Source organism: Megascapheus bottae, chromosome 34 (assembly GCF_031878675.1).
Source record: "Megascapheus bottae isolate mThoBot1 chromosome 34, mThoBot2.hap1, whole genome shotgun sequence".
In the NCBI taxonomy this organism is placed as follows: domain Eukaryota; kingdom Metazoa; phylum Chordata; class Mammalia; order Rodentia; family Geomyidae; genus Megascapheus; species Megascapheus bottae.
Window position 1 is genome coordinate 7818003 of NC_143542.1, and position 13305 is coordinate 7831307.

The following is a 13305-nucleotide window of genomic DNA, read 5'->3' on the forward strand; positions in this document are numbered from 1 at the left end:
AGGAAACTGTTGGTTAGAATACAGCCGTAAATTATTAAACCATCAATACTTTCCAAGGAATATTTAATAATAAAGTACATAACATATGCCTATTTACCTAAAATTTTACATCACTGCAAATCAAACAAAACATCCTACTCTTTGGACCTGCTTTATGTGTATACTCAGTGCAATTTAAAAAATACTGTAACTACAATTTCACAATGTCATAATTTGAAAAGGTATCAAGCATCCTTTTTTCAGATTCCTTTGAAAATCATTTGAAGCTTGGAAAAAAGTTCCACATCTGCATTCCTCAGCATCATCACGTAGTCAAGGCTTCAATTCAACCTTTCAGAGAGGACATCCCAGCTCGCATGATCTCATCAACCAGTAGAATGTTGGTGGCAATCACAGTGCTGAGGGGGAAAACAAATATTTCAAACAAACCCAATTCAACACCGTCCCATTTCCATGGAAACCACACACTTCAGTCCTCTAGCATGTCTGTGCACTTGTGCAGAAGATGGTGAGACCCCAAAAGGCACACTCACTCTAAAAAAACAGGAAGTGGGGCTTGGCTCAAGGGTTAGGTAGTTGCATTGAACTGAAGACTCAGGGACAGCGCCCAGGCAGAATTGAAACCCCATGACCCACAAACAAAAAACCAGAGAAAAGGTTCCCACCCCTGTCTTAGGATGTTCCAGTTTTGGTGGGAGGTAGTAACAATAATTGAGAAGAAATATACTCATGACCTCCTGTATGTAACTGTAATCCCTCTGGCACAACACCCTGACAATAAAAAAAAAGATGTTCTAAGTTTTGTTTTCCCCAAACTTACCAGGAATGAAGAAGCTGTTTCTTCACACAATAGTTATCCCATATGCCTGCCTCTGCTGCTATCATTGGTTCACCTGAAAGGTAACCAGTTCTTCATAAAATCATATAGTAGAGGCCATAAGACTGAATGCTGTCTGCAATAATGCTATTTTATAAATTATTGCTGCCAATTCTACCATAATAAAGCCAATTAAAACTAGTACTTTGTGCTGCTGTTCTCACCAGTGATTTACTTATTTGGGAATCTAGCTTCCAATGATGGCATTCTCACTCACTGGCTTCCAAATCTTTACTCTAGACATGTTCCACTAACTCAGAAAAAGCCAGTAGTGTGGCTCAAGTGGTAGAGCGCTAACCTTGAGAAAGCCCAAGGACAGTACTCAGGCCCTGAGTTCAAGCCTCAGGACATGAGCCACTGCGCCTGGCTGGAGTGTAGACTGGAGTGGAGTGGAGTAGTGTGTGTGTATGCATCCATGCATGCACACCAGTCTTGGGACTTGAACTCGGGGTCTGGTCACTGTCCTTTAGCTTTTGAATACAAGGCTTGTGCTCTACCATTTGAGTCATAGCTATGCTGCTGGCTTTTTGTTTTACCACTGATAGCTTGGTATCATGCCTCAGTCTATGGTTATTTCATTGCTATGCCATTTTTTTGGTTGTTTTTGGCCAGTCCTGGGGACTGAACTCAAAGCCTGGGCCCTGTGCTTAGGCTTCCCTTAAGGTTAGCACGCTACCATTTGAGTCACAGCACCACTTCTGACTTTCCTATGTGTGTGGTATCGAGGAATCAAACCCAAGTCTTCCTGCATGCTAGGCAATCACTCTACCACTAGGCCAAACTCCCAGCCCCTAATATTGTATTTACTTCAAGATGCCCAGACTATAAAACATGTCAAATCAAAATTTTCATCTTTCCTAACAGTCTACTTTTCTCCCAGAATGAACAGATGTACTTCTCTTACCTGTGTTAAGGTCCACACCCACAAGTTGACCTGATTCTGAATGTTCTGCTTGAATTTTAACTAATGTTTCCTGAAGGTCAAAACCAGAGTTCTGAGCAAGAACCTAAACAAATTCATTATGGAGAAGATATGAACTAAGAATTGAGAATAAAAAGTTATTTATTTCCAATTTTTTCCCCTCAAAACATTCAGGGTGTCACTGGCTCATTTATAATCCTCGCTACTCAGGAGGCTGAGATCTGAGGATCATGGTTCAAAGCCAACCTGGGCTTGTGAGACTCTTGTAATACCAAACCTACCAATATACTATTTATACACCAAAACAAATCCTTGGCGAAGATATAATAGAAAATGATTATGCTTGGCTGCTGAATTTAAAGGAAAATAACACGAAACAAGTTGCATGAATGTCTAGCCCCTGTACTGCAAATATTTTTTTGGTTTTGGAGACAAGGTCTTACTATATACTCTAGGCCAGTCCCAAACATACACTCTTTGTCCAGTCCTTTGAGTGCTGAGATTATAGGTGAGGGGTACTATTCCTGGCTATGATTCTTAAGTTATCTCTTGCTAGCAGAAACCTGAAAGACATTCAAGTATTCCTTCCCCCACCAAATAAAATGAAGATTAACAGTCAAGGAGGAAATGGATCAAACCTGCTTACTCTAAAATACTCATGGAAAAAAAAAATCCTGGATTTCAAAAACCTATTTTTGCTGTAGTATAAAGAATCTGATCACTAAAAAGTTTTCACACCTTAGGAATAATGAGCAATGCATCTGCAAATGCTTGGACTCCAAGCTGGGCCCTGCCTTTGACACTTGGTTTGTATTTGATCAGAGCCTCTGCCATCGCCACTTCCACTGCACCAGCACCTGGTACCACACAGCCTGTTGGGTGACAGAAAAGAGAAACACTAAAGCCTCAGTAAACTACTGCAGAATGAAGTGTAAGGAAAATCACAACTGTTAACGTAACTATGACCACAATTTAAATGCAGCACTGCGTTTGCACATCAACTGGTTTTGCCCATGCTTGCTATGCAAGGGCTCTACTATTTATACCCACAACCTGTATAATTACATCCAAAAGCCACTACATAAGTACCCAACACACAAACAGCAGCTTTTGTGAGCTATTAGTATTAGTTCATTTATATGTATTCACTTTTAATAATGACACACTATATAAAAACAGTATACCATCACAGTGACTTTAAAATGAAGACTTTACTTTTGCATGGTGTCTGGCTGTGTAAATTACTGACAAAAAAAACACAGTATTCTGCCATGCTTGTTACACTAGCAAGAGATCAGAATTCAAAGACAGGGAATAGCTTACCATCATCAATAGCATTTTTGACAGCCCTCAAGCCATCTCTTATTGCATCTTTGATTTGAGTGAGTGTGTGCTTATTTGGTCCTTTGACCAATAATGTGACAGAACGGGGATTGTTACATTTCTCAATAAAGGTGAACTTCTCTTCTCCCTATATGTAGAAGAGACATTATTTCAGAAATAGGATATGGCTGTGCAACGAGTGAACGGAGGGGAGGCATATGTAGAGAACAAGTAGCGTGTTAGTAGAGAACACTGATTTCATTAAATCAAATCTTGACTTAAAAAACAAGCACACACACATACCAAAGAAATGTGGCTTTCCCACATCAATGGCTAGTCATTGTTACACATAAACTATCAATTTTACAGGAACAAAATTGATCTTACACTTGAATTTTCCTAAGGAATTCATGAACAGGTACTATTAGGCTTGGGAATAAAATACACTTACCAATGTATACTCATAGACAAGTCCTGCATGTCCCAAACAGTCAGGATTTAGGTCATCAAAAGAATTCAGAGCTACCCCACCACAAGCAAGGGTCAGCCTGAAATGGTAAAATGTTTTGATACATATTAGCAAGGCTATGTTCAAAAGGAACAAATTTTAGAAAGGTTTTCAGAATTATGTAGTAAGACTATTCTAATATTCCAACCTAAACCACCTTTTTTTTGGGGGGGGGGGGGGCGGGGGGAGGGGGATGTTTCACTCATGGGGATTGAACTCTGGGCCTGGGCACTGTCCCTGAGCTCTTCAACTCCAAAGCTAGTGCAGAACCACTTTGAGCCATAGTGCCACTTCTGGTTTTTTTGGTGGCTAATTGGAGGTAAGAGTCTCACAGACTTTCTGCCAGTGTCCAGCCAACCTAAACCTCTTTACCCACAAATGAATGGCACTCTCTTTTTCTTTACTCTTTTTCCCAAGGCCAGTGAATATTCTTCTAATAAGAACCTTGGGTGGCCAGGAGTTTGGCCTAGTGGTAGAGTGCTTGCCTACCATGAACAAAGATCAGGGTTCAATTCCTCGGTACCACATACATAGAAAAAAGCCAGAAGTGGTGCTGAGGCTCAAGTGGTAGAGCTTTAGTCTTGAGAAAGTCCAAGGACAGTGCTCAGGTCCTGAGCCCAAGCTCAGGGCTGACAAAAAAAACAAAAACAAAAAAAAAAAACAAAAAAAAAAGTTTTGGTTATTATTAAGCTGGGTGCCAGTGGCTTACCTCTGTAATTCTAGCTACTCAGGAGGCTGAGATTGTGGTTCAAAACCAGCCTGGCACCAAAGTCCATGGGATGCTTATCTCCAACTAACCACCTAAAAACCCAGAAGTGGCGGTGTGGTTCAAAGCGGTAGAGCACTAGCCTTAAAGCTGAAGAGCTCAGGGATAGTGCCTAGGGCCAGAGTTCAAGCTCCATGTCTAACAAAAAATAAGAACAAAATAACCCCCCAAAACAACAACAACAATATTTAATGTGAACAAGAGCCTTTGGAATCCTCTTAATGTTCATTATTACTTTTTGTCCTAGTATAGGGGCTTGAACTCAAGACTCATACTCTCAACTTTACTCTTCCTTCATGGCTGGCATTTTAACCTTTGAACCATACCTCCAGTTCTGACTCTTTGCTCATTACCGGAGTTAAATTTGGCAGCCTGGGCTAGCCTTCAGAATAGCTAGGGTATAGTTACCAGTACTTGGCCTTAATGTTTCATTTTGACAAGAAAAAGCCAGTACAGTCATGGCTTAAAATTAAGACAAGTATATAGAAATGGTCACAAAATTATTTACATAAGCCAAAATGTAGAAACCACAGAAACGTCCAAATAGAAAACTAAACAAGATGTGGTACCTACCTACAATGGAAGTATTTTCAGCCTTAGAAAGGAATATTTTGATATATGTTACAACATGGACATTATGTAATGTAAATAAGCCAGATGTAATGCGTAAAAACTGTAAAAACGAGGCCGGGAGTTTGACCTTGCAATAAGAGTGCTCGCCTAGCATGTACAAAGACCCAGGTTCAATTCCTTGGTACCACATACATAGAAAAAAAGTTGGAAGTGGTGCTGAGGCTCAAGCGGTAAAATCTAGCCTTGAGAAAGTCCAAGGACAGTGCTCAGGCCCTGAGCGCAAGCCCAGGACTGGCCAAAAATAAAAAAAAAAAATAAAAAGGAATTGGAAGTAGGAATCTGGCTTAGCGGTAGAGTGCTTGCTTTGCGTGCATGAAGCCCTAGGTTAATTCCTCAGTACCACATGACAGTGTCTAGGCCAAGTTCAAGTCTCCAGGATTGGCAAAAATAAATAAAATCTTAGTTCACTTACAAAGCAGGTAAAATCCCCATTACCAGATAGTCTACCATACCTCTCCATATTTCTTCTTTTAGCTCTGCGCAGGGCTACAATGCCTTCTTTTGCAAGAGCATCTAAGGAAAACGGGTCGATTCCCTATAATTGAAACAAAATTATTTTTAGTATCTTTCAGAGCCATAAAAAATAAAACAGAACAGAGTATAAACTTGGTTTTCATTCTTACCTTCTGGTTAATAACAATAAACCCTTTATCTGAATCTCCGCAAACTTTCCTTTTCAGTTCGATTATTTTTGTAACTCTATCTTCGATAAATTTTCTTTCAGCTTTTACTAGTTTTTCTCTCTCTTCTGCACTCTTGTAGAAAAAGCCAGAATTCACTTCTCTATTAAAAAAAAAAGGTACAAAAAGGGGGAATATACAGAAAAGTATATTATGAAACCGAGAAACTGAGCTAGTTGTATATTTGAAGTTGTTTTCACAAAAGCAAAACTGAGGCAAAGTATTGTCCTCACAGAAGAAAAAATTCATGTCAAAGAGTGACTTACAGGATCTGAGAGTTTGGCCTAGTGGTAGAGTGCTTGCCTAGCAGGCATGAAGACCCAGGTGCAATTCCTCAGTACCACATACACAGATAAAGCTTGACCCAGGCATGGTGGCTCACACCTATAATCCTAGCTACTCAGGAGGCTGAGATCTGAGGATCAGGGTTCAAAGCCATCCCAGGTACTCAAGTACATGAGATTCTTATCTCCCATTAACTGCCAGAAAACTAGAAGTGGCACTGTGGCTCAAGGGGTAGGGCTTGAGCTGAAGAGCTAAGAGACAATGCCCGGGCCCAAGTTCAAGTCCCACAATTGACAGAAAAAAAATGATTTGCAGGACTGGGAATTTGACTTAATGGTAGAGTATTTGCTTAGCACGCAGGAAGTCCTGAGTTTGATGCCTTTGCCTCAGTAACAGATCAAAAGACTCAAGATTTAGGTAGAAAATCCTGAGATTCCACCTCTAATACATAGCAAAATGCTGAGGTGGAGTTGTGACTCAAATGAAAAAAATTGTCAATGGTGAACAAGAATGCTGAATAAGAATATAAACCAGGGCTTGGAGTACTTGCCTAGAATGCATGAAACCCTGAGTTCCTTTACTCTGTAGCACAAACACAGAAAAAGCCACAAGTGCTGTTGTGACTCAGGTGGTACAGTGCTAGCCTTGAGAAAGCTCAAGGATAGTGCCTAGGTCCTGAGTTCAAGCCCCAGGACTTAGGGGGGACAGAGACAACAAAACCCACCAAAATTCAGTTATAGAATCAGCTGAAAGGCAACTAACTGGTAGTAGACAGGCACCAGTAATCTCAGCTACTTAAGAGACTGATAACTGAGGATCAAGGTTTGAAGCCAGGATAGGCAGGAAAGTCTAAGAAATTCTCATTCTCAATTAAACACCAAGAAGCCGATGTGGTTCAGGTAGCAGAGTGCTAACCTTGCTCACAAAAGCTCAGGGACAGAGCCCAGGCCCTGAAGTTCAAAATTCCAGGAACAGTATACACACAAAAACCCAATCCCCTCCATAGTCTACTCTTATTTCAAAGGGGCTATGAACTCACGTTTTTTCATATTCTAATGACACATTGCATGTAAGGATGTATGCATTTTCTACTCTTTTCTTCATGTCAGGATGCCGTGCCCCATGATCCAAAACAAGTCCTCTTATTAAGCTATAAAAAGAACATTACAACATCATTGATTTTCAGGTGGGACTGTAACAGATGTAAGAAATTAAACACTGAACTAAGAGTAACTTATTTTCTACCATCACGTAAGGCTGTCAGTGAAACTTAGGGAGGTCAATTGTGAAAAAGCAGCAGAGGCTATTCAAAAGTAACTGTTCTGGGGCTGGGAGTTTGGCCTAGTGGTAGAGTGCTTGCCTTGCATGCATGAAGACCCGGGTTCAATTCCTTGGTACCACATACATAGAAAAAAAGCTGGAAGTGGTGCTGAGGCTCAAGTGGTAGAGCTCTAGCCTTGAGAAAGTCCAAGGACAGTGCTCAGACCCTGAGCTGAAGCCCAAGACTGGCAAAATAAAAAAAAAAAAAGTAACTTCTATTTGTTAGAGACAGTCTCAATTGGCAGCCTACTGATTACCTTCTTTAAAGAAATGTTTTCGCTGGGTCTTTGGGGAAAAAAGAAAAAAATGTACATACACACATCCTTTCTCTCTATAGATATACCCCACATCTCTAATTATGCTTTATATGACTAATCAGTGATTCAGTGAACTTTTGATAATTATTTTGGTAATAAACGCAGCACTCCATCCCCATTCCACAAGGAAACAACTGAGTCAATGTAGCACTTAACAATATACCCAATCTAATTTGCTTGTCTAAACATACAGCCAGTATTTCCTGGCTGAGAAGTATAACTCAGTGTAGAACACTTGCGTACCATGTGTAAGGCCTGGGGATTCGCCCAGTATTTCAAGGGCTCCACTTCCTACCTTGTATCAGTTTCAGACTTGTGCTTCATCTCCATGATCTCAACCATGAACAAGTCAATAGGTTCATCCTTTTTTTTAATGGCCAAAATGGAGTCCACTACAGCCTATAAACAGGAGTGTAACCATTAAATTACAATCGATTAGCAGTAGAAACACATTCTTCACAGTTTTTTTAAACTTCTGAACTATATCTTTTTCCACGAACAAATAAAATTGACTAGAAATAATCCCTTCCCCAAATAAATAATTGACTAGAAATTGACTAGAAATATTCCCTTCCCCAAATAAAGAAACCCCTCAATTTGTAACTAAGAACCATAGTATCTGGTCCACCATTTTATTTAAACTACTGGTAACTAGCTGGATGTGACAATCCTGGAATTCTAGCATTTGAAAGGTAGAGGCAGGAGAATTGAGAGTTCAAGGCTAATTTAGGCTAGTTGTCTCCAAACCTAACCACAGCACAAGCAAACTGGGTGTTTACAAGCTACTGGGCTTTTTTGGGGGGTGGGGTGGGGGGCAGTCCTGGGGCTTGAATGCAGGGCCTGAACATTTTGAGCTTTCTCAAAGCTAGAGCTCTACCGCTTAAGGCACAGCACCACTTCGTACTTTCCCTATGCACGTGGTAATAAGGCAATCATGTATGCTCGGCTAGCACTCTACTACCAGGCCAAACTCCTGGCCCCTAATTGCAGGTTTTCTAATAACAATCCCTCCATTTTATAGTCCTTTGAAGAATCTTTTTTTTTTTTTAAATAAATCTTTAAATGAAATCCAACAGTATGTATCCATAATCTGGTCAAACAAATTCACACAGCACCTCACAATTGAAGTTAAGAACACCGAGGCTTATATTGCAGGAGACTCCTCTCCACCCCCACCAAGAGTACTGTACCACACTTACCTCTGTTAAAACATCTGCTAGTTCAGCATGAACTTTAGTACGAAGAGATGTTCTGGCCACATCAATGAGTGTTTCCCTGTCCATCTCTTTGTTTACTTTGACTTGTTCCAAAAACTGAAGGGCCTTCTCCTTGGCAGCTTCAAAACCTTCAGTGATTATTCTGGGATGAAGACCCTACACACACAAATAACCACTAGCAGTAAATTCATCTTCACTTAGATCCAACTACAGTTTACCAAAGTTTCGAAAGGGATACTCTTGATTGTTCACAGTTCTTAATAAAATGAAAGTAATATCATGTGCTGACTTTCTGAATACATTTCAAAGGTAAAATACCCATTTGAATGCAGAGGAAAAGAACAGATATTACTCTAGCACAGAGTCAAAGCCAAGGAAACTACAAAGCACCCTTGGTGTTCACTGTGCAAACCACCAGGAATAATACCAAATCCCAAATCGTCAAAATTTTTCAGCTAACAAGAACATTTTCCCTCCTACAGATTATCTGAAGTTACTTCATACCACTTATCAATAAAAATGAATGTGTGGAGACTAGGGGTGTATTTTCTCTTTGGCTAGGGAATCCTGACAGCGGCTTAGTATTGTTTTAAACTTCAAATAACAAGGATAAAAACACTGTAGGATTCTTAAATTTGTTTTTTTCTTTTTTTGTACTTTGTTGGTCATGGGTATTGAACTCTGGCTTGGGTGTTGTCTCTGAGCTTTTGTGCTCAGGGCTAGTGCTCTACCACTTTGAGCCCAGCCAAGGCCACTTCTGATTTTTAATTTTCTGGTCATTAATTCAAAATGAGGTCTCATAGACTTTCCTGACTGGGCTGGCTTTGAACTGTGATCCTCAGATCTCAGCCTCCTAAGAAGCTAAGATTACGGGCATGAACCACCAGGACTGGCAAAAGAAAGAAAAGAAAGGGAGAAAGCAAAGAAGGAAGGAAGGGAGGAAGGGAAGGAAGAAAGAAAGGAAGGCAGGCAGGCCATTTGTTAATGAAATGTAACCTGGAAAAATTTTTTCAGGCCACGGTAGATACCCAGACTTAGGACTCCCTAGGCCTTTAAGTACCACCTGTGGCCTTAGTCATCGGAACCTATCAACACCAGGTATCTCTTATGCAGGATAACACAAGGCAATCACACTCACCTCTGAAATGTAAAGATCTGCCTGCTTCAGCAGCTCTCCAATGATAAGGACATTGGAAGTAGTACCATCACCTGTTATGTCATCCTGAGCTGTTGCTACTTTAGCTATTAAGGAGGCTGTTGGGTGCTGAATTTGCTGCAAGTAGAAAAAGAATTACTTCAATACTTAAATATATCTCAAATGAAATCTGAATTTAAATTGTCCTAGTATTTAGCTACATATGATGGATTTAATTAACACCACTTTGTCATCATCAAAAGTCATCACTTCTCAAGTATTTCCCTTTGGTGACAGAAAACTTGAGGCTTAGCTAAAGCACAATCATAAGAACAAACAGTAAGATAAACCTAACAGTTTTCTGAAAATAAGCCCAGCAGTTTCTTTCTTTTTTTTGGCCAGCTCTGGGCTTGAGCTCAGGGCCTGACCACTGTCCGCGGGCTTTCTTCAAGGCTAACACTCTATCATTCGAGTCACAGGTCATAGCACCACTTTCAGCTTTTCTATATATGTGGCACTGGGGGATCAAACCCAAGTCTTCGTGCATACTAAGCAAGCACTCTACCACTTGGCAAAACTCCCGGTCAAGCCCAGCAGTTTTTGCACTCAGAAGGTTAGGGGAAAAGAATTGAGGTTAATTTAAGGCCAGACTGGATTACACAGCAGAAGTCCTTTCTCAAAACAACAAAAAACAAATGACTCAAGGAAAAATAAGCCTAGTACGGTGGCTCATGATTGTAAGGTTATAATCCTTGCTACTCAGAAGGCTGAGATTTGAGGACCGCAGTTTAAAGCCAGTAGGTTCAGGGAAGTCTGTTGAGATTCTCTTTTTTTTTCCCCCTGCCATTCCTGGGGCTTGAACTCACAGCCTGGATACGTTTTGTTCAAGGCTAGCGCTCTGCCATTTGCGCTATAGCACCACTTTCAACCTTTTCTGAGTATGTGGTACCGGGGAATGGAACCTAGAGCTTCGTATATGCTAGGTGAGCACTTCATTACTAGGTTACACTCCTGAGATCCTTATTTCCAAAAGTTAAAATGCTACAGCAACCAGACCCAGACTCAAGCCACCCCCCCCAAAAAAAGTTAAAAGGCCAAGTTCAAGCCCCAGAAACTGACACATACAGCAAAATTTAAATGATGAATGTAGGCAAAATGCAGAGGTACTCTGTTCTGCCACTGAGCTACATCCCTCAGGGTTTTTTTGTTGTTGTTTTGGGTCAGTCATGGGGTTTTAACTCTGGGCCTAGGTACTGAGCCACAGTGTCACTTCATTTTCTGGTGGTTAATTGGAGATGAGTCTTAGGGACTTTCATGCCAACTGCAACCTCAGTTCTCAGCCTCCTGAGTAGCTAGGATTATAACCTGAGCCACCAACACACAGTCCCTCAACTTTTTAAGTTTCCAAAGCATACCTCTGAGGGCTAGGAGTTGGGGAGGAACTCTGCTGAAGTGGAAACAATTTTACATAGCTGAGGCAGTGCTGTGACAATTATGTCACAACATCTAACTGCTTTCGGGATATAAAATAATAAAAGTAAATAAAAGCAAAAAAAAATTGTATCAGATCAGCTTGTCCACACTGAAGATACTTAACATCTGGGTGTTGACACGGTACACTGATCTCAAAGCCTAAATGTGAACTAAGTGTGCAGTGGTGTACATATAATTCCAAAAGTGGGGAGGCTGAGGCAGGCTGGACAACCTCATAAAGTGAGATTATTTCAAAAAACAAAAGTCCAGGGGTTGGGAGTTTGGCCTAGTGGTAGAGTGCCTGCCTAGCATGCACTAAGATCCAGGTCTGATTCCTTGGTACCACATAGAGAAAAGCCAGAAGTGGTGCTGAGGCTCAAGTGGTAGAGCTCTAGCCTTGAGAAAGCCCAAGGACAGTGCTCAGGCCCTGAACTCAAGCCCAGGACTGGCAAGAAAATAAAAAAAAAAAATTCAAACACCCACAAATTTTATTCTGAATTCAAATTAGAGGCCATTTTCTATTCTTTAATTGGAATTTCTTGGTATTGGAAGCTCCAATGAATAACAAAATCCCAACTCCTTTTTTTCCCCTTTCTTGGTGCTGGTTTTGAGTCTTGAATTCAGGTTTTCTGCACTGACCCTAGACTTTCGTGCTCAAGGATGGCTATATACTTGAGCCAAATCTCCTGCCCAGGCAGGATCTCAGCCTTCTCAGGAGGTAGGACTCATTATTTCTGGCCAGTCGGACTGGAAGACTTGCTGAGAATACAGGAATTCTCATCTCCTCCCGCCTTGATAATGGCCATCAGAAAAGCCAAACCAACCGGGAAGAAGCCCCTAGGCCTGGCTTATCAGACTCACCATCTCGTGTAGCAGCACGTTGCCATCTTTCGTCAGCTTAATGTCTCCGGAGCCTGAAACGAGCCTGCCAAGGGTTAGAAACGGATGTGTCAAGCTGAGAAGTGGTGGCTTACACCCTGAATCCTAGCTAGGAGGCTGCGCTCTGAGGATCACGGGGTTCGAAACCACTAAATTCCTCAGAAAAAGCCAGAAGTGGCGCTGTGGGCCCAGTGGTGGAGCCGCTAGCCTTGAGTACAAAGAGGCTCAGGAGTTCAGGCCCTGGACCCAGGCAGGGGGGAAGAAGTGGATGAATCAGCACGCGACACTCCCAGGGAAGGCGAATGAGCGCTCCCACCGGGAACCCCGGAACCTGGGACGGCGAGGACGAAGGGCCGGGCAGCCTCCCCCACGGCACCGGGAGGTCGGGCCGCAGGCCGCACGGAGCGGCGCGGCGCGGGCCGGCTTTGTCCTCCGCCCAGGCGGCCCGCATCAGGGCGCGGAGGCCGCGGGCCGCCGGGAGCGACGGGAGAGGGATGGGCAGCCTGTTCACCCGCCGCGGTCCCCTCCGGCCCCGGCCCAGGCCCAGGCCCGCCGCCCGCCGCCCGCCGCCCGCCGCCCGCCGCCCCTCACATCTTCATGGTGCCCTTCGGCCCCAGGTTGGTCCTCAGCACGTCCTGCAGCCCCCGTGCCGCGCTGATGTTGACCGCCAGCGCCGCCTGCGCGCGGGCCACTTCGGCTTTGGGGTTGAGAGTCTTCACAGCCGCCATAGCTGTCGCCGCGGAGGAACAGGCCGAGAGCGGCGCGCACGGGTGGCAGCCCAGCTCGGCGTGGTCGGGGAGGCGCTCATCCGGGTCTTCCGGAGAAGTCGGACGCGCTCGGCCCGCCCCCCGCGGCGGACGCGCAGCCGCCATTGGTCCGCGGCTAGGCCGCCAACGCTGATTGGCTCGCTGCCGCGCGGCACCGGCAGCCGGTCCGCCGGCGGCGCGCGGCGGGCGCGGGCGCGGGGCGG

The 13305-nt window shown here is 43.1% G+C and overlaps 1 protein-coding gene and 2 non-coding genes across 3 annotated transcripts; all 3 read right to left on the minus strand.

Annotated features, from left to right (window-relative positions):
• Window positions 1–46: 46 nt before the first annotated feature.
• Window positions 47–13136, minus strand: Cct6a (chaperonin containing TCP1 subunit 6A). Its single transcript, XM_090324399.1, has 14 exons — window positions 12927–13136; window positions 12318–12381; window positions 9987–10121; window positions 8831–9004; window positions 7927–8030; window positions 7034–7144; window positions 5653–5812; window positions 5482–5564; window positions 3574–3670; window positions 3123–3270; window positions 2538–2671; window positions 1782–1884; window positions 821–893; window positions 47–398 (listed from the first exon to the last, which is right to left on the minus strand). The coding sequence occupies exons 1-14, from the start codon at window positions 13061–13063 to the stop codon at window positions 326–328; spliced, it is 1596 nt and encodes a 531-aa protein (XP_090180525.1). The 5' UTR covers window positions 13064–13136; the 3' UTR covers window positions 47–325.
• Window positions 2937–3074, minus strand: LOC150042802 (small nucleolar RNA SNORA15). The gene has a single exon (XR_016533602.1). It is a non-coding gene; the product is annotated as a small nucleolar RNA SNORA15 (small nucleolar RNA).
• Window positions 9126–9258, minus strand: LOC150042803 (small nucleolar RNA SNORA22). The gene has a single exon (XR_016533601.1). It is a non-coding gene; the product is annotated as a small nucleolar RNA SNORA22 (small nucleolar RNA).
• Window positions 13137–13305: the final 169 nt, after the last annotated feature.

Excerpts from the sequence above, each read along its gene's own strand:
- Cct6a (XM_090324399.1), bottom strand. The coding sequence starts at position 13,063 with ATGGCGGCTGTGAAGACTCTCAACCCCAAAGCCGAAGTGGCCCGCGCG. Across the intron at positions 10,122-12,317 it reads ACGTGCTGCTACACGAGATG|CAAATTCAGCACCCAACAGC; the intron begins GTGAGTCTGATA and ends TTCTACTTGCAG. Across the intron at positions 5,813-7,033 it reads TCATTAGAATATGAAAAAAC|AGAAGTGAATTCTGGCTTTT; the intron begins GTGAGTTCATAG and ends TTTTTTTAATAG.